The sequence below is a fragment of the Elgaria multicarinata genome, chromosome 2, assembly GCF_023053635.1.
Source record: "Elgaria multicarinata webbii isolate HBS135686 ecotype San Diego chromosome 2, rElgMul1.1.pri, whole genome shotgun sequence".
NCBI lineage: Eukaryota > Metazoa > Chordata > Lepidosauria > Squamata > Anguidae > Elgaria > Elgaria multicarinata.
In genome coordinates this window covers 90,279,352-90,304,098 of record NC_086172.1, presented here as the reverse complement: position 1 = coordinate 90,304,098, position 24,747 = coordinate 90,279,352, and the positions used below count along the sequence as shown (strand labels likewise).

The 24,747-nt window shown below is 42.8% G+C and overlaps 1 protein-coding gene across 1 annotated transcript in view; it reads left to right on the top strand.

Moving 5' to 3' along the window:
• Positions 1-9,896: 9,896 nt before the first annotated feature.
• Positions 9,897-24,747, top strand: part of TH (tyrosine hydroxylase) — a 31,778-nt gene continuing 16,927 nt past the window's right edge. The window contains exons 1-2 of the mRNA XM_063118750.1: positions 9,897-9,986; positions 18,556-18,777. Coding sequence (XP_062974820.1) covers positions 9,897-9,986; positions 18,556-18,777 — 312 coding nt within the window. The remainder of the gene's footprint in view (positions 9,987-18,555; positions 18,778-24,747) is intronic.

Genomic DNA, 24,747 nt, shown 5'->3' with positions numbered 1-24,747 from the left:
ATCCCAACATGCCATGAATTGGGGAGTAGAGATAAACCTATGAAATCTTCTTCCACACTTGAAAAATGGATTTGGAACTTCCAAAAGTCTAACTTGAGCGCAGGAAGGACTTCTCCCCTGAGTCAAAGCCAGACACACACAACATCCCTGCGAGGCGGGCAGGGATGGAGGGAGGGAAGGCAGGCAGACAGCAGACATTTCTGGGGGCATAAGGAAGTGAGCCAAGGATAATGCCAATAATGCATATAAAATGGAATAAATAAATAAATAAATAAACAAAGGAGGGGTGGAATTAAAAGCAGCAGTGTTGCTGAATAAACAACAAGAAGAACTTTTTTAAAAAGGCTATATCTGTCTTTTACCAGTAATAGGGGGACGTGCACGGGGGAGGGGGAAGCAGCTGCCAATTTTACTGGTCCTAGTGACCAGTCTTTTAAGAAGCAACGCTGTCAGTTCAACTCATGAAAGACATTGCTCCACCACTAAGAAGTAAATGCTCACTTCAACTCACGATAGGCATTGCTCCACCGGGTTACTCTCTTTGGAGGGCTGTGATAGCCCCCCAAGTACAGGAGAGAGTGGGGGCACGTCCACATGGCATGCCCTAGAGGAGCTCATCCCCTTGCACCACATCTTTTCAGTTGTTCCCCAAAGTTAGGGTGGGTAGCAGTGCTCACTTATTATTGGCTTAGTATATGATTTCAGGTTGTGTTTGTGCATTTGGTGGGGCTACTGTTTTAAAAAACACTGGGAAAAGTCCGTTCAGACTAAGAAAGAGAAGTTTCCCAGAATCCCAAGTTACCCGTTTTGCCTATCCCCTCCTCCAACTTTGGGATCATGTGATCATGACCGGGAGTTGACTCTGCCCCTCAGCCCTTCAAAAAAGGTATTTCCCGCCGGTTTTTTAAAAAATTCTAGTGTGTGACCCGCACCACGCAGAGAGCTGAAAGTAGTCTCAAAATGACCCCCATCCACAACTCTCTGAGCACAAGAATTTTCAGAATGATAGCTTCAAAAACAACACAGTTATCCCCCTTTCTTTTCTGCAGTGCAATCCTATGGGTGAAATGTTTCAAGATGGCGATCGGACCGGACCGCGGAAACCGGAGCGCTCCGAAAATGGGTGCTTCTCTTCTCCTTGCTTCTAGGGTCCACGGTCCGCTTCTACTCCGCCTCTGGGCAAGGCGGAGCAGGCCAATTCGCTCCTGCTTCTGCGCTTCTAATCGGAGCGGAGCACATGCCTAATAGATTTCATACTTGGAAAACCATCTGTTTAGGCATACCTTGCCTTTCACATGCTTTCCCCCCCTTTTAAAAACTTTATGATTTTTTTCCATATTGTAACAGAAATAGAATGACAAGGTTCAGATGACCTATACATCCCATTAAAAGATTGATAACCCAGTAAATAACAGGTGTTATGGTGTGAATCTGGATTTTTCTCAGAATCAGTGCTGAAATAAATAAACAAGAAATAAAGCCATTGCAATAATTAACTCATGGGGATCTTTTCTTGGAGGAGTAACCTGATGTCTCCCTCATCTTCAGATATGAGTGAAGATGGGGTTGTTGTTGTTGATCTGGGTTGGCTTTGCAGTATAATAGCTAGCATTCTTGCCTGGCATGCCAAGACATGTGTTCAGTTCTAGGGGTGTGCTTCACCATGGTCCTGAATCCTGAATCGGAGTCAAAGTGTGCCAATTTGGCTTGCCTTAGCCCAAATCAATTTCAAGACTGGATTGGGCTGCCTTGGCCAAAAGCAGATGAAGTGCTTTGGCCCATTTTATTTATTTATTTATTTATTTACATTTATATACCGCCCCACAGCTGAAGCTCTCTGGGCGGTTTACAACAATTAAAAATAGTAAACATTAAAAGTATACAAAAATTAAAAAAACATAAAAACAGTATAAAAACAACAGTATCTATTTAAAAGCAACAATTCTGGTTGTGCTTTTTATACTGTATTTCGTAATTGTGTTTTAACCTGTTGGGTGTTTTATTGTGGTTTTAATTTTTGTGAACCGCCCAGAGAGCTTCGGCTATTGGGCAGTATAAAAATGTAATAAATAAATAAATAAATAAATAAATAAATAAATAAATAAATTCTGGGGTCCATTAAAAACAAACTTAATGTTGTTAAATGCTGTTAAAATGCCTGGGAGAAGAGAAAAGTTTTGACCTGGCGCCGAAAAAATAACAACGTGGTGCCAGGCGAGCCTCATCGGGAAGATCATTCCACAGTCGGGGGGCAACCACTGAGAAGGCCCTCTCCCTTGTTGCCATCCTCCGAGCTTCCCTCGGAGTAGGCACTTGGATTTTGGCCCAATGGCCAACCGCTGCCCCCCTCCCCTCCTGTGGGTCTTACCCGAAGCCTCTGCACATGCTGGCGAGCTGCCCATCCTCTATGATATGGCCATTTCTGATGCCATAGTTTACTACAGTAGATCTACAGTGGGCAGAGTGGCCCTCATGGAGGATGGGTGGCTTGCTGGCATGAGTGGAAGCTTGATAAGTCCTGCTCCGCCCTCCCCGACTGCCCATCCATGGGACTTACTTGAAGCCTCTGCTCACACCACCGAGCTGCCCAACCTACATGAGGGCCTTTCTGCCCTGCCATAGATCTACTGTAGTAAAATACAACAGCTGGATACCTAACCAGAGGGGGAAGGCTCTGCAGCTTAGATCTCAGTTCAGTTTTTAATAGAACCAAGTAGTAGTAGCTGATGTAAAAGACCTTTATTGGAAAGCTGCAATCAGTTACATTAGACAAGGGCAGACTAGACAGACAAATAGTTTCACCTAGTATGAAACAGTTTCCTACACTAGTATAAAACTGACATAACCCCCTTCCCCCTGGACCCAACCACTGAAGTGAAAAGCCTGCCTGTGCCTTACTCAGATGTAGAAGCTTTCTCACTCATGATGCAAGCCATCCCAGCAGCACTTTCACACTGTGGAAATGTGGATGATTGATTTCTATGAGTCTGAGCAGAAACATGCTCCCTGTTATTTGTTTCCCACTTCCCTGAACACTGCGATTGGAGGAGAACAGCACTATGGCTATTCCTATTGGTTAGCCACAGAAGACAATATGAAAGCTACCCCTCAGCCCACTCAGCATCTTTCAAATATGGAGACAGACACACACACACACACCAGGTTAATTCTGGAGACTTTAGAAGCTCCGATTGGGCACATCTGTGCTGTGACAGTATTCAATGGGTTTGAAAGTGGCCAATTTCTGCTCTGGAAGATTGAATGCTCTGTGGATTTTTGTGGTTACCAGATAATTCTGGGGTGGAAGGCACACCCCTAGTGAATATGTAATACTTTTATACGCCCAAAAACAAGCTAAAGGGAAACTTATTTGGCTGCACCTGGCTGCAAGACAACATCCCCCTCTCCTTTGTGACCCCTATTTGCACTCAAGGCTTTCTGATGCACCCGGAGTACTTAATTAGCTAAAAATTATGCATTGATGTGAACCAGAAAATTTCTTGGTGGTGGTGGTTTCTTCTTCTTCTTCTTCTTCTTCTTCTTCTTCTTCTTCTTCTTCTTCTTCTTCTTCTTCTTCTTCTTCTTCTTCTTCTTCTCCTTCTCCTTCTCCTTCTCCTTCTCCTCCTCCTCCTCCTTCTCCTCCTCCTCCTCCTCCTCCTCATTGTACCTTATGTAACATGTTTTATAAGAAGTGGGGCAGATCAGTGTCCAGAAAGTAGCATGCTGTCTCTGGGCTCAGTCCAGCTCCTTCCATATGCAGCTCTGCATGCTAATCTCCTGCCACACATGTGGAGTTTAGCACATGTGGACAGCATTGGGCATGTGTATTGGCACATAACATTGAGGCTGGATGGTGCTCTGAAGTTTGACAATGAGGGCATATGCAATGACCAGGAAAACCCAACATTGTCCTTATTGAGGGCTGCATACACTTTTGTGACCATGGCAAGTACTTCCTGATGATCATGTGAAGAGATGAAACTTGTATGAAATGTCACTGATGGAGCCCAATCTTCACGCCTTTTTCCCCCTTCCCCACCCGTCTCTTTCTCTCCTATAATCTTGAATAATTACAGTCTGTCACTTGAAGCAATTACAGCACATTTTAGCTTTCACTGTAAAACAGTCCCAATTCCCCCTGAACAGCCCCAATCAACAGAACCAAAAGCAATAGAGTTTAATAACCCATAATGACACCTCACGCCTTAGCGCCACCGGCAACCTTTCTCGGACTTGAGCAACGGCAGGAAAAATAGAATTAAAATCCACCGCACTACATGAACTTCACAGCCTCTCATTACATAGCAGCCCAGATGCTGAATGTAGACTCTGCAAAATGACATATTTGCGTGTCATCTCATTACAGTCAATGGGGCCACTCCAGAGTGGGGGACTGGAAGATTGCCCCCCCACACACACACACAAAGAAACATAGGTTGATTTGTTAAAAGCTTTACTTTTACCAAACATGGCCTGGGGAAGCTGTCATTTTAGGAGGATGTAGGCAGGGATTGGAGGCTGCTTAACTAGGGTGACCATGTGGAAAGGAGGACAGGGCTCTTGTATCTTTAACAGTTGTATAGGAAAGAGAATTTCAGCAGGTGTCATTTGTATGCATGCAGCACCTGGTGAAATTCCCTCTTTATCACAACAGTTAAAGCCACAGGAGCCCTGCCCTCATTTGTATCTGGTCACTCTAGTATAGCTCCTGCAGCTTTAGCTGTTGTGATGAAGAGGGAATTTCACCAAGTGCTGCATGCATACAAATGACACCTGCTGAAATTCCCTTTTCTATACAACTGTTAAAGATACAGGAGTCCTGTCCTTCTTTCCATATGGTCACCCTAGCACTGCTTAAGACCTCATCAGCTACCAGACATAGGACTGCTAGCCTAAGGAACATGGGCTCCTTCTGAGTAAAGGTATATTCATGAGTAGACCTTTTCTCTGGCAGTACTAATAGCTTGCAGCTGGGCTCTGGGCTGGGTTCTCAAGGCTCAGGCTTAAACTCCCTCAGTTCCAAGCACTAGATACTGGGATGATGTTTCTGATTACTAGGTGGGTTTTTTTGTTTTTGGTCATCTTCTGGATTGTCCTTCTTTGACTTTAGAGAGCATACTGGCCTTGCTTTGAGACATGATCCTGGGATCTGTGTCCCAGCACTATTGTATGCAGGACAGAAGGTGAGATTTTAGGAGGGGGACTCAATTAAAATACGTTCCAAACCATTACCTTCATTATCTGTCCTTTCTTTCTTTATGACATTTTGTGTTCCACCCTTCCTCAAAGGAATGTAGACTGGCACACATGGGCTCCTCTATCCATTTTACCCTGTTATTGCACACACCAAATGCGTACTGACAGGCAGATGATCCACTTGTGGTGAACAGGGAGCTGCCACAGAATGAGAAATATCTGCCCGGAGCAGGACTGTCTTGGGTGTTAACCCTCATGAGAACATGGGTGGGATGCAACTCTGCTCGCGCCACAACTCTACCCATGTCTTGCACATTTCTGGAATTTTGCCCGCCATCCCAAACCTTTTAAGTTAACCAAGCCTAATTCAGAGCACTTCAGTGAAAACATTTATTACAACATTTTAAGATGACCCAAGTCTAAATGAATATGACTGGAAGGCCTAAATGTGAGTGCTCCTATGCTATTTATCTCCCTGTTATATGTCTAGCACAATGCTCTGAAGGTAAAGCAAGCATCCAACGGATTAGCATGACTGTACTTGATGATGCCATTTCTTTTATCTCTTTTGGCCCTTAGTTTGAGCACAGCCGGAATTGTGTCTCTCCCTTTTGAGTGGTTCTGCTAAGCCAACCCCCCAGGGTTGTTTTGTGTTTCCTACTTGTTTCAGGAACCACATCACATGCATTCCTTAATGTGTGTACTCCAATACCCTTGCAGATAGAATCTTTTCATTCAAAAGCTGGGAGAACAAAGGCTGGGTGGCTTTTTTCATGTATAATTCCCTTCCTAACAGCTTGTTTTTCTTCATTAAGAGGATGACGACCTAATCAAACCACAGAGACACAAATGTTATGGTAGAGCTTTAGCTATTGGGTGGTATAAAAATGCAAATAAATAAATAAATAAATACTCAAATCACACTTGGCATTAAGGACTAACCTGGTAGACAAATAATAGAGATACTGAGGTATCTATATGAGGCAAATACCAGAGCTGCAAATTGCCTTGTTGTTGCTGATAGGACATGTAGCTGAAAGGCTAGTGGCTGTGGAGTGGAAGGGACAAGAAGGCCAGCATTGGGACTTCACCAATGTCTGCACCAATGTCTGCAGTCACACAAGCAACATGTGAGCTGGCAGTTCTTCTCTCTTAGCCATTACAAGTTCTAGGATCTCTAATGCTCCAAAAATGAATATTGGAGAAATTGCCATGGATGCACCCAGTTCCATTTTCATTGGAATGACAATGGTGTTACAGTAATGGATTTGGATCCAGATTTACTCACATTTAATGTAGACCCATTGAAATCAATGAGACTTAAGTTAGCCATGATTAACTTACGTTTCAATGGGTTTACTCTAAGTATAACTAAATATGGATCCAACCCATGTTGCACATAATATTGGTATGTATGGTGGCCTGAGGTAGGGATGAGGAACTTCCATCCTGCAGAGCCTCCTTGGGGTCCTCTGGAGAGCAAGGCTGGCCCTCTAATCCCTGCCCCCTCAAGGAATTCCTGGTGTTGTTTCCTATCTGTGATTGGAGGTAAAAGCAGGGATTCCTCTATGTGCTGCTTCTCCCCACAACTGGTGATCCTCAATGTTATTGTTGATCACAGATGTGAGAAAGTAGTGAGTATGTGTATGAAGCAAGGGACTCACCCAGAATGAGAGGAGCAGCTCCTCCTACCAGCCCAGTGCGTTCAAGCATGGTGTGCTGTCTCAGTTGGTCTGATGAGTGATGCACAAAGCTGGACAGTCAGCCATGGCCTAGAATATCTGCACCTCAAAGCACGAGGCCCTTCCTGCACTGTCTACTGCCCTGATACAGATGGCAAGAGACATACAAGGGAGGCATGTGAAAGAGGCACTTGACTCAGCTGGTGCCTGGAGGAACCACTCCTCCAAGTACTGCGTGAGTCCTTCTCTCCATGCTGAGAAAAGCATGGAGAAAAGCAAAATGGACAATGACCTCAGCAGGTATAGCCACACCGGCTAATGTCATCCAGCCCCTGGAAGGGCTGATAGGGGCAATTCACCCTTCCTCCCTTAAAGATGTTCCCCACCCTGCTTTAGGTTTTCAATGAGTAGAAGGCTTGAGAAACATCATCCAGTAAACCAGTGGTCCTCTACCTTTCCAGAACATCTATGGGATCACCATATATCCTGCACCATTCTTTCTTTGGGTGTTCAACTCATTTGATTTCAATAACGTGAGGGGGAAATCTCACTGGATCCACCCTTCCCGTTGTGTCAAGCGCAGGCTGCCTGTTTGAGACCTTCTCCCCCCAATATGTGGATGGGGCCAGCAAGGACCAGATGGTGGGAGCAGGGCAGTGGCTACAGCCCTATCTCCCCTGTCACACTGTCAGTATCATGAGAGTAATGACTGTTGAGTTGCTATTGACCAGGTCATTGCATGCATGCCCAAAGAGAAATCATAGTATCATAGAATAGTAGCATTGGAAGGGTCTTATAAGGCCATCAAGTCCAACCCCCTGCTCAATGCAGGGATCCACCTTAAAGCAGCCCTGTCAGGTGGCTGTCCAGCTGCCTCTTGAAGGCCTCTAGTGTGGGAGAGCCCACAACCTTCCTAGGTAATTGGTTCCATTGTCTTACTGCTCTACCAGTCAAGAAGTTTTTCCTGATGTCCAGCTGGAATCTGGCTTCCTGTAACTTGAGCCCATTATTCCATGTCCTGCACTCTGGGATGATCAAGAAGAAATCCTAGCCCTCCCCTGTGTAACAACCTTTCAAGCATTTGAAGAGTGCTATCATGTCTCCCCTCAATCTTCTCTTCTCCAGGCTAAACATGCCCAGTTCTTTCAGTCTCTCCTCATAGGGCTTTGTTTCCAGACCCCTGATCATCCATTAAAGAGTAGGCTACCTCTGTGTTCCATCACTTTTAAAAACATTTTTCTTTTATTTATCAGACTTTGAAAGAGGAACAGAGCTGCTGAGGTTCTCCAGGGTTTTAGGCAGGAGTTTTTCTAGTCCTACCTGGAGACGCTGGGGACTGAATCTTCAATCTTCTGCATGCAAAGCACATGCTCCAAAACTGAGCTATGGCCTCTCCTAAATGTCAGAGGATTGCATAGGGAGGGCATGAGATGACCATAGGGCATAAGTAGACAGTAAGGGAGAAGGAGTTCCATTGGGTACTGAGGTCTTTAGCCTTAAAGTAGTACTGAAGGGAATGCAATGTTGGTGCCAGACAAGTTTCCCTGGTAAGAGTATTCCATAATCTTGGGTGGGGTCACCACTGAGAAGGACATCTCTCTATTGGCCATCCTCACAGGAACATAGGAAGCTGTCTTATACTGGGTCAGAACATTGGCCCAGCTGGCTCTGTATTCTTGGTACTGACTGGCAGCAGCTCTTCAAGGGGTTCATGCACAATTTTTTCCAGCCCTATCTGGAGATGCTGGGACCTTCTGCATGCAAAGCAGTTGCTCTACCCCTGAGCTATGCCCCTTTTGCACTAGGGTTCACACTCAAACCCACCCCAAACCCTAGCTTTACCACCAGACTGCTCTAGGCTCTGTCTCCTCATCCAGAGGACATCCTATGACAAGCCTCATCTAGGTATCAGAATACTTAAGTTTAAGAGCTACCTCATGCATCAGAGGGTGGGTGATGGAATATTGCAATGTGATGGACTTTTGTTCTGGTTTAACAGGGATAGGTGGGCAATGAATATAAAGAAAAAGACAGACAGACTTGCTAGCATCTAGAACTGGGATTTACGTGTAGGTGCCATAGGTCATATGTACAGATCCCTACTGACTAAGCTTTACTGAGGATGATGGGGTGGCTGTACCTTTTCTTCATGGAGGACAGGCTCATCAGTGACTATTAATCATAAGTTTTAAATGAAACCTCTATGTTCAGAAGCAGCAGAGTAACAGATGCTGCTGGTGGTGTTGGTGGTGGTGGTGTGTGTGTGTGTGTGTGTGTGTGTGTGTGTGTGTGTGTGTGTGTAAAATCAGTGGAACAGCACCCATTTGCACCAGGGATCTAGTCTTTGGGAGCTCACTGAATCAGTAGAAATGTGTCCCAAATGTGCCCTTCACAAAGACCCACTTTTGGCTCTCCAACCCCCATCCTGGGCTCTTTGACACTTCATCCCCCTTTTCCTACATAGCTGTGGGTGATCAGAAGCCAGCTGCTCTGCACCCCACAGGCCCAGCATTTCAGACAAATGCTTTGCACATCATGCAGATGAAGATCTGACCTGATGCACCAACCTGCCCCAAAACAAACCCTTAACATGCATCCCCCCAGTGCAGGTTCTAGATCCTATTTACCCATCTGCCTCTTCTCATTTGCCTTCTCCTCTTTCTCTGCTGTTGTTTGGCAGGGCTATGCTAACTCTTGCTGGTTGTAAGGAATATGCAGGGCAAGCACAGGGCAAGCATCTAGCCTAGCAGATACTTTTGGGGCACAGGAGAAGAACCAGCGCTAGATCTGCGGAAGCTGGGTGCCTGCAATCTTTGCAGCAATTAGATTTAATGGGACACAAATGCTCCTTTCCTCTGCATCTCCTCCTCCCTCCTCCCTGTTTCTCTCCCTCAGGCAGAAGAGAGGGAGGTGGGCAGAGGGGGATCGGAAAGGGTCTTTGACGTCAGCCTTGCCCTATAAAAGCCCAGGCAGAGAAGAGAAAGCAGAGCTGACTGCTGAGCCAGGGCACCAGCCACGATGCCAACCCCAAACTCTTCCAGTGCTTCAGCCAAAGGCTTCCGGCGGGCGGTGTCAGAGCTGGACTCCAAGCAAGCGGAGGCCATCATGGTAAGCAGAAACCCTCTCGCCCTTCCCAGCCTAGTAGCCACCTCCAGCCTCCCAGCTCAAATGGGTTGGCAGTGACAGGCAGGTGGACCGCAGGAAGAGAAATCTTTCTTGATTTCTAGAACAGCGTTCTGTTAAGGGGGAACCCAGAGGCTGGACAGAACCAGCCGCTGGAAATATTTGAAGGACTGTGCTGATAATTTCTACACAAGGGTGATACAGCTGGCAAAGAGAAAAGAAAGGTCACTTTGAAATGCAAAAATAAGATGCTACAGGAAAATATTACGGAATGGCGATGATATATTTTACAAAGAGGAATCATGAGACGAGTTAGGCTCTCATACTTCTAGAATAATGGCAAAGGGGTGAATTTCTAATAGTCACTCTCTGAAGCTGTGTTTCTTACAGGTCTTTTGATACTGAAGCACTGAAGTCAGAGGTTTGTTCTATTAGAAGTGCCATCAAAATCTACGACCTTTTTCTTTTCTTTTGCATTGAATCAGTGAGACTGTGGGTATTCAGACCAACTTGTTAAATGGTACAAGGCAATATTGGAGATCATTTCTCCCATTGTGGCTTGGGATTCCATATCTGAGTAAAGATTGGATTTTGCATACAGTAGATATGCAAGGAGAAGGGTAAAACCCCATGAAAACTTGACAGCCAGTGTAGTATAGTGGTTAGAGTGTTGGACTGGGACTTGGGGGATTCAGGTTCTAGTCCCCACTCAGCCATGAGGCTCATTAGGGGACTTTGGGCCAGTCAATGACTCTCCACCTAACCTACCTCACAGGGTTGTGGTGAGGATAAATGGAAAGGAGGAGGGCTATGTAAGACGCTTTGGATTCCTTGCAAGAGGAGGAAAATGTGGGATATAAATGTGATGATGATGATGTTGATGATGATGTATCTCAACCTGGTTGATCTGAAGTCTCAGGCCATCTTAGGAGTATGTGAACATTGCTAACCAGCTTGGGAGTGTGTGATCATTGCTTTTCATTGCCTTAAACCATGTTGTTTAGTGGATTTGATCCTGCATACTTCTTACCTTCCACATTCCCCATATATGTTACTGGGATTTTAGGACGGTTCATACATGCATGTTTGACATTTGGTGACTGCAACATCAAGCAATGACTCACATGTCACAGGTCTAGTGCCAAAGACAGAACTCATCATATGTCCAATTGACTCAGTTCACACACTCAGCTGCCAGTTATCAAGTGCATAGAAATCAAGCGGTGTGAAATCAAGCGGTGTGAAATCAAGCCTTTTCAGTCTAACCATGCATAGGAGTGCACCTTTCAGGTTTCTTCCTGTACTGCAGTCCCAATGAAAATTGCCCCCTTTGCAATTTGCTGTTGGAGGGAAGTTGCTACTGATGCCAATAACACCTTCCCTTCTGCAACAAATAATAGCTTCAGGGTTGGCATTTTTGTAGTGACCATGTTCTGCATGGGTAAGGATTAAAATCCCTTCCTGCATGCCATGTGCCTTATACTCTGCACCCACCCACCCCACAGGCACAAACAGCTGCTATTAAGCAGCAGATGCAGTAACAACATAGGGATGTGTGAGGAATCTGCTTTGAGGGATTTCTTTGTTTTTGACAGATTTCTTCGAAAACACAGCTTGCAGAAATCCACATGGATCAGATGCATTTTGTGTCCAAAAATCCATTATTTTCAGACTTTGTAACATGTTATTTGGAATGGAAAAACACATCCAACAAAATGCACACTTTTGAACAGCCTGCAAAGAAAAATGAATGACTTCTTTAAAAAAGTTCATAAACATATGGGTGGATGCATACAAAACTTGTGTACAGTTTGAAAAATGTGCACAAAAAGTGTGCATTTTTTTACAGTGTGCAAAAAAATCTGCACAAAAGTATGCAAAAAGTTGCACACTTGTGTGCACTCACACACATACACGCACAAATTTGCACAGAACCTGGCACTGAATGGGCTCGGTGGTGAAAAATAGTGGAGGTCCATGGAAGCAAACATGGCTTGTGCATCCATCACAACCTTTGCACAGTTTGTTATTTAGATGCCTTGATTTCAGTAGGGGAATCTTCTGTTCATGCTTGAATAAAGCTTTCCTAAAAATGTGAATGGATGGATTCTCATTATTTGATTCACACTGGCTTCTTCATATGTGATTCACACTGGCTTCTTAACTGTGTAGAGATGTTTTTAAACATGGGTAATGGTCTATAAATCTATTAATTAATAAAAAAAGTTAACAGCTACTTTGTATCTGGTATGACACATGAAGGACTTCCACTGAAATGTTTTCAGCGTAAGCACTAATGAAATGAATGGGAGTTGTGGAAGATCCTAACTTGGGAGGGACTATGACTAAGGGCATGGCTATACCTCCTGGCAATCCGGGAGGGAGGGGGGAGGCTCTCACAATATGCTGATCGCGAGGTCTTTCCCCTGTGTTCACACATGGGTCCAGGAAGGAAGGAGGACCTCGTGCCCAGCTTTAAAAAAACAAACAAACAAAAAAAGAATACAGGAGCTGGAGCGCACCTACACTCCAGCAAAAAAGTAAGTCGAAGAAACTAAAAAAAAAGCCCTGAGCCTGCTCCCCACCCCACCCCCAATGGCCCTGGACTCTTCCCATCCTGGCTCCTTCCCTCAGATGACCCCCGCTACTCGCTAGGAAGAGGGAAGAAGCCGGGACAGCTGGCCACACCACCCGCGGTCCTTGGGATCATCCCGGGACTGCAGGGAAAACCAAGAAAAAAGTGTATGGCGATATACCGAGGAAATGGGGTTATCATCCTTCCCTGCTCCCGGGACCCCCTGTGCGTCATGTGGATGCACAGGGATGATCCCGGGATGATTCCCAGGATATCACCCAGTGTAGACATGCCCTCAGTGGCAGAGCACATACTTTGCATGAAGAAGGTCCCAGATTCAATCCCGAGCATCTCCAGGTAGGGCTGGAAAAGTTCCTGCCTGAAACCCTGGAGAGTTAGTGACAAAAATAATGGGCTAGATGAACCAATGTTCTTACTCCGTAGAAGGTGGCTTCCTATGTTCCTAACTCTTATTTCCCCCTGAACTCTGGATAAAACAAGTTCCCAGTAGATTCTGCCCTTGGATGAATATCTCCATGCTGACTCTGGAACAACAGTACTGCTGATTTCCTACATGGAAGTCACTTTTGTGCATAAAAGTGTTCATGCATATGATGAGGCTGGATGTTCACAGGAAGCCACAGCCAATTTTTTCTGCCTATCACATACATGCACATACATTCACACACATTTTGGATCATCACATACTACAAGCTTCAGTGGAAATTGCACGTTCTCTGACATGAAAGTAAATTTTGTTAATTTTTAAAGAAATTAGTTGGGGGGGGGGCAGGATCCAAATAGCCATGAAACCTAGCCTGCAGCACTGTTGTACTTGTACAGCAAATGGCTCAAATCCAAGATAAGTTTCAAAAGCACTTTGTAAAATGATAAGGGGATCCAAAATTCCACCTGCCTGCCACAAGTTTCTTGTGGGAGCCGTACCAGCTCTTTGGATCCCAGCCAATTTGTGAAGCTCTGATGTTAACTTTCAACAGATTTTTCACAACAGAATAGCAGCAGGGAATAAATGGCAACATCTTTATTTACATTTAATTTAAAATGTGATAAATGAAAGAGGTGGGTCTCAGTGTTTGGGGTTTAATTGAACAAATGAGGTTTTACTTTCAAAAGCACCACATTTCTCTTAAAAAGAATTCTCAGATCAATCTTTCTTTTGCACTATTCTAGAAACTAGAATTTAGTGCCCACATATAGTTTGGCCCAAAATTCAATTTCAGAAAACGAGGAGCTTTGAACTTTTGCTCCATCTTCATATTTTCTCTCCCTCTTTTCATTTCTTAATCTATGCTGTGTATTTCAGAAGCATACATCCTAAGATCCTCTTTCTTTCTTGTTTTCACTAGTACACAAAGATCAATAGATGAAAACTGGAATCAAAAGATATAATAACCAAGTTTCCAACCCATCTAAGTTAGAATATCTGAAATGTAAATCCCTGATTCTGACCTTCCTTCATGGAGTTCAGGCAACACACAGAAAACTATCCCCTGTTAGCCTCCCATCCACCCTGCAAAGTAAGCTAGGCATGTGGGGGAGCATGGGTTTGAACCCAGGTTTTGCTAGTTGGTCCAGTTCCCTAATTGGCGCTCTAAAATTTGGATGAATCCCCCTATATTGATGATCCTATTCCATCCCAACAGCAAAGTGAAAAGCAAACCAATACTGATAGAAATGACATAGGAACACCAAGAGCCATTCCCACAACTCCAGTACCATCCACCAATGATGAAGTGGCTCAGTTATTAGGCTCCCACAATGTCCATGTGTGGCAAAGGTGGGGACACCATGATGACCTCACAGACTCCAGTCCCCACTTCCTCTTCCCTCACAGAACCTCTGGTGATGCGCTTCTCAGGAGCACAGCACTTACAGACCCCAGCTCAAACAAGGGTTCAAATCCAAATGCAGCCTGCAAACAACACTTTTGATAGGGCCAGAACCAAACAGGGAAGGAAGGAGTACCTTTCCAAACAAAGCAGCCCACACCTCAAAGTTTGACCCCACTTGTACTGCCAACAGTACCACGCCGACAATGCACATAACAAGAATACATTTCTTGTAAACTGTGCATCCATTTTGCACATATGGTGTTTGAACTGGGAATGGCACAGAAACAATTAATTAATGTATTTGTGCCAGATGAGCATTCTTTCCTAATTACACCCTCATTTCAACCAGTTCACTTGAGAGTAAGGGGTTAGCAATGAATATACAACTTTGCTGACGTGCTTAGAAAACAGCTGTCTTTGGGCAACAGGTCTGCTGCATGCTGACTGACTGCGTGCGGAAGCTCCTTAAAAACATTCCAAGTTAGAGAAGAACTTCAGAAGGGCGCTGGTATGAAAAGCAAGAGAAACAGAAGTTGACATTTGATGTGGCAAACGGAGCGGATTGAAGTGAAAGTCACATCCATTTAAAGTCACCTTAGCTTAAAAGGATTTGTTGTATTTATGAATGCATTTATTTTCTTATTTATGAAACACTGAAGTGGCACCTAAATTACCTTCCTGTCTTGAAATGTAACAATAAACGATAAAGAAGACATCAAGGAATCAGCATCATATTAGCAGTGAGCACGACAGAGACATTTTGATTGAAGGCTGACAGTTATTCCTTGAGAAGTGATCTCAAGTAGGTAGAGCAGCTCTTGGCCTCTGCTCTCGACTCACTATCGTTGCTGTTCTTGGGTTTATGGGCTTTTCTGGTGCTTCAAAAATGAGCTTTATACTTTGCAATTGTGGGGGCTGACATGGTATTTCGCATCCAGCACATCTTTTGCTATGCCAGTACAACTGAGGGGGGAAAATATTCTCTGAGAGCTGCAACAGAATGATTTCTGAACTGAATTGAGTTATGATGACCAGAAGTGAAAGTGGGAGCAAAGAATTGATTGCGCACACAGGCAACTGTCTAAAAAACCATTGTCTGCCCCCAGCCATGTTCTTTCTTCCTAACGACTTACGAAGGCAAACAAAACGAAAGAAGTCTTGACTTACCGAGCAAAATGGGGATCTTTTCCGGTTTTCCACAGAGAAAAGAAGCAAAATGAAATCTGCTCCTTTGCAGACGAAGGCTTCTGAATCACATCTGCTGATCATCCTTTCTTACATGGAGCTGCAGGCTTGAGATTGGCTGTGCGATGTCAGCGGGAGTTGATTATGTTTGAGGCAGAGGTTTGTACTTCTCGTGCCTCACTGGACCACAGCAATCCAGTTTGGATGGATGTATGTTTAGGGAAAAGACCTGCTTTGCAAGCATAAAGCTTTTATTTTATTTTATTTTATTTTATTTTAGGGCAAGTTGTCACAAGGCAGCTAACGATAAAAAGGTTAAAAACAAAAACTGAGCATACTTCCTTGCAGCCTCATCAGATGGAATCATATATAAGGGGACAGCAATAAGATTATTAAAAAGCTTGACAGAAGAAAACATAATAATTCTGCTGATAAGCTGATCCCAAACACATTCACTAGAAAGTAAACTCTACTGAAATGTTATTCATGAATGTTATCATTTCATTACACTGTTATTTTGTTGTTGTGTTTTTCTATTCACTTCCTAGTAAATGTGCCTGGAATCCCAGGCTAAAACACCAGCATCTCAGACAGAGTAATTGAGAATGATACCATATTATTATTTAAAAATACTTAAGGCAGTATCCGTTATTATATTTTGGCTGTACTGATCTCCACTCAATTCAGTTCAGAAATCATTCTGTTGCAGCTCTCAGAGAATATCCCCCCCCCCTCAGTTGTATTGGCATAGCAAAAGATGTGCTGGATGCGAAATACCATGTCAGCCCCCACAATTGCAAAGTATAAAGCTAATTTTTCTAAGATAGTAGAACTTTGGAAATGCCTATTTGGACATTTGGATGGATTGCACCCATTGGGTTATACTGAAGTCTCATCCATTTTAATGGATCCACTCTAAGTTGGACTAACACTGGAAACAACCCTTTGTTTGTATGATAGCTTCATCCCACGTACCTGTTTCCCTCAAATTATCCCCTACAACGCTAAGCTAGCATTGTTGTTGTTGTTGCTGCTAAATTACACCCCAGGCGGCAGCGCTCCTAAGATCCTTTGCAAAGGGTTTAAGGGAGAAAATGTTAAAAAAAAATCATTAAAAATCAACAGATGACCCAATCTGATTCAAATTTGGTATGCTTAAAGCTCTCCTTAATATTGATTACTGTACCAATTTTGATGTCTTTATCTTTAAAGCTTATGCAGATGTAAGCATTTGTTTACATTTTCTTTAAACATATCAGTGGCCTTTCAGAAAACAACAAATGATTTGCTCAAAAACTACTGTTCAAAAACTACTCAATTCTTTTCCCTTTATAGCACAATTAAAGCAGGATGGATGGGAGTGCTTCACAGTCAAAACAGATTTTAAACTGGAAAACTTCGGAGTCCTTTGCACGCAATTCACAGTGATTGCACAGTATAACGCTGGTGTGATAAAGCTATGTATCTGAATTGCTGTGTTGAAACCCCACCTGCCCTTTCGTAACCTGTTTCACTGCAAAAGAGCCAGTTGTTTTTCTACCTCTTTCATGGGGGATTTGGGAGGAATTTCTCAGGGTGCAGGGCTTCTGTGGTTGCCTTACTGTCAGGAGGTGGCTGACGGTGGTGTGTGTATGCTTTTTATTTTATCATTGTTATCCTGATCTGTCCTCTCTGACTCCTTGAGCTTTCTGAAAAGCTCCCAAGGTGATTTAAGCAGGACTTCCTTCTTTGGGGCCTTCCCAGTTCTCCTGCCTGCAGAGTGCCTGAAAGCTGAGTGAAGAGGAATTGTTGTTGTTGTTGTTTTTGAAAGGACTTTTAACAAGAAGAAAACCAAACCCAAAATGTCACGTTCAGCACTCAGGCACTCAGCAGGCAGCAGAACTGGAAAGCTGCAATTTGGATCCATGGAAGTTTCTGAGCTGTCTTCAGGGCAGCCTCACATACACTATATTATAGTAGGTTGACGATATGACCGGATTTGCCCGGATTTGTCTGGGTTTTTTATGGCAAATCCGGGAGGGGGGAATCCGTTCATCCATTGATTTTTTAGGAATTTTTTAAAAATTGAGGTTTTAAAATTATTATTTTTTAATCGTCATTTTTAAAGCTAAAGAGATGAAACTTTGTACCATGATAGGATTTAGGTGGAGCTTTAGCCACACCAAATTTGAAACAGATCCGTTCATCCATTGATTTTTTAGGAATTTTTTTAAAAATGAGGCTTTAAAATTATTTTTAAACTGTCATTTTTAAAGATAAAGAGCTGAAAGTTGGCACCATGATAGCTTTTAGGTAGAGCTTTAGCCATCTCTGGGGGCAGTAGCAAACCCTGTTAACAACAACAGCAGTTTGCAATGAGTGAAGATACAGTCAGAAAAGATATTTGAGGGAAGGGGAGAATGTAACACACAGAGTATAGCAAAAGCTTCAAAGTACAGCAAAACCTACAAAAGTAGGAGTGAGTGAAGTTAATTTCAGATACATTGAATCTCTCACTTGTTCTTTATTTCAGTGATTTTAACATTAAGATGTTATGTAGAACAGATTTGTCTTAAATGTTTTCTGTAAAATCAGACATGTGACCAAGGCTATGTTCGGGTGGGCACGCCCCCTTGGTGCTGGACATGCCCCCTTGGGGACGACCATGTTGTCCTCCTTTTTGGTTTCCAAAATATGGTCACCCATATTATAGTAACCTAACTCAGTGAGGGTCATAGGAGAGAGTCGTCTTATTTAGACTTGCTCAAGAACATCCACATTGATAATGGCTGATTTGGTAGATGAACTGAAGTCTTTCAGGTTCATGGTTAATGGACTATGCTGGTTCTCCACAAAGCCTGCCTTAGTTTGTACTCAGTCAGCTTTTAAAGGTGGGAAGAGATGAAGGCCTTTTTCCTTTGGCTCTTGTGAAATGTTTTATTTTCTTGTGTTATTCTTACAGTCACCACAGTTCATTGGTAGACGACAGAGTCTCATTGAAGATGCCAGAAAGGAGAGAGAAGCTGCAGCGGCGGCGGCAGCCGCAGCAGCAGCCTCTGAAGCTGCTGAATCAACTGAAACCATTGTCTTTGAAGAGAAAGATGGGATGGCCATGCTGAACCTTTTATTCACACTCAAAGGAGCAAAGACGTCATTGCCATCCCGTGCACTTAAAGTATTTGAGGTGAGCAGGTGGTATTGCTTCTTTGGCTAAGCCAACAGTGTACTTTTGGGTGAAAAAGCACAGCCAAATCCATGTGATTGCAGATTCCTGAAAGGAAGTTGAAGGCAGGGCCAGATCTCCATTTCATGAATTATTACACAGAGCCAAATTTACTCATATCAAAATACCCCTTACCATGCACAAGGAATCAGGAGCACATCTCTAATCGTGCATTGAAACACTTACAAGTTGCCAGCTTTCTCTATTGGTAACAGTGTGCCAGTTTAGTGAGACCACTTTGGTGGGAGGAGCTAGAAAGGTGTATCTTCATGTCCTGCAGTCATTATGGGAAGAGTTGGCCACTGAGTGCAGGATGGGGAGTGCTGAATTAGTTAGGGCTTTGCTCTGATCCAGCTGGGCTTTTCTTACACTCTCAAAAGGACTTTTACTCTAGGACATGGAATTGGAAAAGTTTTATGGAGGTCAGGTCTTCTTTATCCCAGACCCTGGGCCTTTATAAATGCCTGCCAGCCAATGTCCTGATGGAGGAGGTGGAAGTCCCTGCTTGACCCCCAATTCTAGGATTAAATTCTTGATTAGGCATGCTCAGAAATCCTGGAATCTTTTGTTACAGCTTTTATTTGCTGTTTGCTACTCCGTCTTGTTCCATACTTCTAGATACTTCCTTATACAGTATGTTTCTTTTCTTATTAAGAGGGGGGTTTCTTCTCAGTGCTTTTTGGGTCAGAGGTCATTCATGAAGTTCTTCAGACCAGGCCAGTTGCTTCAAATCTGGAAGGAAGAGGACAGCTTGTTCAAAAGAAATGATGCCAGGGCCAGGTGGGGTCGTCCAGAATCTAATTGTTGGGCATTACTGGGTTACAGGATATTCAAATCATAAAACTCTACAAATTCTTATGAGACAGAGATTGAAGTAAGGAGAAAAGTTTAACAAAGTGAATAGAAAATTAGGCTGATCAGCAAGTCTCAGATCCTTCTGTACCTTATACAACCTCCTCCCCCCATCCCTGGAACAGAAATATTCTTCAGGGTAATATAATATAATCTAGAGGTGGGGAGAAAGTTGCTGCTTTCATAATTCCTATAATGAAAAGCTCAGAAATGTCAGACAAGCTGCACATGGCAAGATCCAAAGGTTATTTATTTATTTATTTATTGCATTTTTATACCGCCCAATAGCTGAAGCTCCCTGCATGGTTCACAAAAATTTATTCAAGATAAAACAAACGGTATAAAAACATGATGGGCTTGCAACTGGTTGGTATTGTCACAGTCTTGTGCAGAGGATGCTCAGAAACTTCTGGTCCACGATATATATTTTTATTAGAAATAGAATTTTTGAGACAGGTGCTCATGAAAATGTACTTTCCACCAAGCTGCCGGCCTTTCCCCCATGGTTCAGGTATGTGAAGAAAGAACAATACTTACTGCAGTGTTTTCAAGATCTGACTTTCCCTGCTCTCAGAAAGGCCTTTACTGCCCTCCGTTTCCAAACAATGCCCACAGCTTATTTGGAGGGGAAGTACAAAGGGGTTCCCTATGCCCAGCGAACTTGCATTTGTGGTGCAGGGGAGGTAGAAGACATAGTACATTACTTATTACACTGCTCCTTGTATAAAGACATTAGGGATCGCTTTCTGGGATACCTTCTGATAGCGAGAATGGGTTGACTCACCACTGATATTAACTGTGATCTGGTAGCAGATTATAGTAAAGTGAATAATTTGAATAAATTATAAAGTGAATAAAGTGAATATAATAATATATTATTATAGTAAAGTGGACAAGCATCTGTCGGGGATGCTTTAGGATGGATTCCTGCATTGAGCAGGGGGTTGGACTCGATGGCCTTGTAGGCCCCTTCCAACTCTGCTATTCGATGATTCTATGATTCTATGAATACCATCAAGGTTGCAACGTTTGCTGCAGCAGCTCAAAAAATCCACCAAAATTTTCTAAAGGAATCTGGCGTAGACTGCAGAGGGGACCACCTGCTATAACCTTCTGTTATTATTGTCACTAGGGGCTATAATTATTATTATTATTATTATTATTATTATTATTATTATATCTTAGCCTCTTCTCCTAGTCTAGTGCTTTATATGATGTTTTGTTCCCTGACATCTTGTTTTATTGTTGTGATTGTAATGGCCTTTGTGCCATAGACAAATAAAATGTATTCGATAAAATAGAATATAAAAGCACAAACAGGGTAAAATCAGCAGCAGTGCAGAAATACAAATTTTAAATACAAATTTTAAACAGCAAAGTTAAAATTAAATTAATCTGCTATCAAAGATTCCTGAATGTTTTCTAGCATGCACCACTACAGTTGTGCCTGAGAGAGTGAATGTGAATGTGAGTGTAAAGCTTATTTTATAGTCAATCTTGATATATAATTCAATGTTGGGAATTAATTGGCTATCCCTTTTTGACTGCCTTCCTGTTGCCTGATGCTCATGAAACATACTTCATTGGAAAATTCTTGACATGCAGATTCCACAAATAACAATGGTTTTCACTATATTTCAAAGTTAGGAGTTTATTTATGTCCATAAAGCTTTTTTTTAAGGCTATCTTCTATAGCAATGTACTATAAACTCTTATTTTTAATATCAAGAAGTCAAGCATAATTAAACAAACATAATTGCAAATTAGAGCAAAATAAAATACGAACACACAAAAAAGTCTCTGTACACCTTTATAAGCACAGATGCCAGGCCAAAGTACTATATGCCAGTAACATACAGCCTGCAAACAAATCATGAAGAGATTAAGAGACACCTACAGTTAAAAGTAACCCAGTCAAAGTTTAGTTATTGCTCAGAAAGAAAGTCACTAGCTGTTAAATTTAACAAAACAAGTCTGTACACTTTTATAAACACAGTTCCAGGCCAAAGTACTATGATATGCTAGTAAAATATGAGCTGTACATAAATCATGAAGGGATTAAGAGACACATACTGTTAAAAGTAACCCAGTGGTACCATTACCAACAATCAGAAGGTACACAGCAAATTCAGATTCACTCTCCACTTTGTGAGTAAGCTGGAATTTGGTGACACTGTCCAGGCATTGAATTTCTTGACCGACTGGGTAATGATGGTTGTTTGGGTGCTATGTGGGATGATGGGCAAGGTCTGCTTAAAGTCACCACCATACACAATAGTTTTGCCAACAAATGGGGTATCATTGGTCATGAGCGCCTTCAGCAGCCTGCCTACACAGTCTGTTGGAGAACACATGATTAAGATCCCAGACTCATTCATTGTTAACAAGGACATTGTAAGTGTTGTCAATGGGACTGACTTTAGCAATGCTATTGTACATGATAATGCAGGCAAGGCTATTCTGTGTCCGAAGAATGAGTACTTGGTATTGAATAGAATGGAAGGCAAAAGTAGGATCTACTTGAGTGCAGATGAAGTCACTGGCGATGATGTCAGGCTCAATGTGCAATGCCCTTCAGAATTCCTATACATTCTCAACCCAAGTGGTTTGCTGCCAAGCAAATTGACTCTGAAGAAGGGCACTGTGGTCCTCCTGCTAAGGAACTTGGATGTGACTGGAGTCTTCTTAGTGGCACAAGGTTCATCATGCTTGCCATGCAATACAACTGTCTGCATCCGGAAGCCCTCACTGGACAGGCTAAGGGCAAGCAGATTTTCCTGCCACCTTCTGACTCATCTCTCCTCTTCCAGTTCAACTGCCACCAGTTCCCCATTTATTTGGCTTTTGCCATTAGCATCAACAAAGGCCAGGGAAAGATTGTGGCCCAAGTTTGCATCTACCTGCCTACACCTGTCTTCTGCCATGGACAACCCTACGTTGTCATGAGTCATGTGTGCTCATTGGCAAAGATGAAGATTCAAGTCATTGATGGACCAGAACAAGGATGTTGCAGTGGCCACTATGGAGTTTAAACCAAGAACATTGTAAGACTTTGAAAGTTTCAATAAACACAGTTAGTTAAGTTGAACCTTTCATTAGATTTTATTCTTCTCCATGAACTGTGTTCACAGGTAACCAACTGCTTTAATAATATGAAGAGAAATCAGTTTGCGGTGTTGTTTGAGGACAAAGGGCAGCCTTTGCTCCAAATGGCATTGAGATCCTTCGGGGGAAATTTACATGAGTTGAAATGCTCTCTCATTTCATCATGAAGAGAGTTTAAGGAAAGCAAACACCCATGCATGCCAGGCTCTCACTGTGAAAGATTCATTTCCCCGATCCCTCCGGCACTGCAGGTACAAGATATGAAAACAGACGGGTGTAATGACATTTGCCTCATGATGAAACAGGCTGTGGGGAGGCTGGTTTCTCTCTGCTGTTTTACATTACATGCAACCCTAGCAAAGGTAATGCAATCAGATCTGTCAGATTAATGCTAAGGTATTGATTGCCGTGGAGGGCCAACGTTCTGGGGATGCATTAGAAAACGTGGTGCTAAATTGAATTTGTTGGTGACATTGCCTCCTGTTCCCTTTTTGTCTTTCTATCTCAGATTGAGTAAAAACTGCAGCCTTTCCCATACTGACTCTAATTTAACTCTTTAAGAAATAGAAAATAAATGCCCATTTTCAGCATAGAAGGGATGTCATCAGGAATTTGGCAGTAGAGCCAACCAAGATTCAAATTCAGAAAATTAGAAAATAATGAAACATGTCATTTATGGCAGGAGTGGGCAGACTTCAGGTTTGTGGGATGAGGATGATGATGATGATGATTAAGAACTGTGAGATCCAACAACTACTGCCAGGTGCAAAATAGTGACTCAGACAGGTAGACATAAGGTAAAGATTAAAGATCCCAGGAATTTGTGATCAGTACCAGAACCAAGCTTACAAGTCCTTCCACACACTAAAATCTATTTATCCACCCCCATCTTCTTTTTCTGCAACATAATCTAGTGGGGAAGAGCTATTTAGTTATTGCTTTTGTTATATAACTGGGGCAGGATCTACACTGCTGCTTTATAACAGTATTGAAGTGCACTGACAACTTTTGGGTATATGACACATTCCCTATGGTGTTTTCAAACTGCTTTCAAAGTGTTATATCCTGCTTGGTGTAGATCTGGCCTGGAATTCAGAAACCCTTGCTGATCTACTGAAAATCTCCCAGAGATCTACCAGTAGATCCAGATGCACCTTCTGACCCATCTATGGATATGCAGGACAGGATCACTAAATGGGAGGAAGGGCTCTGAATCCTTTCCCCATTGGCCACTTTCTCCTTACAACTCTCCACCTCCTGCAATCATTTTATCCTCAGCCAACATTTGCTCTCAGAGAAGGTTCAGAGCCCTCCCCAAGTCTCTTGCAAACTGCCTCCTTCCTACTGCTGCTTTGCAAAGGGATGGTTTCTAGGAGTTCAAGATGGAGGAGAAACATGTCATTCAGGCCTCAGCAGTCCTCTTTACATTTTACATTCAGCACCTTGGCCAGAGCATAGCACTGAGGCTGTTTGGAAACTGTATGGAAAATTTAGCTGCTTTGCATTTTGAAAATAATCCTTTTCACTGCTCATAATAGTCTGTGACTGTTTGCTTGTTTTTTAAAATAATAATAATAATAATAATAATAATAATAATAATAATAATAATAATAATAATAATAGACAGTATTCATATATTTCTTCGCCCTAAATTCCGAAATTGTATCTCCAAACATTATTTTGGTAATCATTACAACAAGTTAGCAGGAACGCATGGGATAGCTTTGCCTGTTGCTGTACCATGGGCCAAAACAGAACATTATTTTAAACCTGCATCTAGCACCTATGCCTTTTTTGTTTTTACTCTTCAGTAGATACAGGGAGTCCAATCTAGATTTTAAGAGCCTGCTACTCCCTACGCTGAAATTTTGATCCAAATCAGCCCCCCTGTGCCTATCGTAGAGTAAAAATAAAATGAAAAAAGATATAGCTGCTGGACAACAGATGTAAAGTAATGTCTGTTTTGGCCCTTAA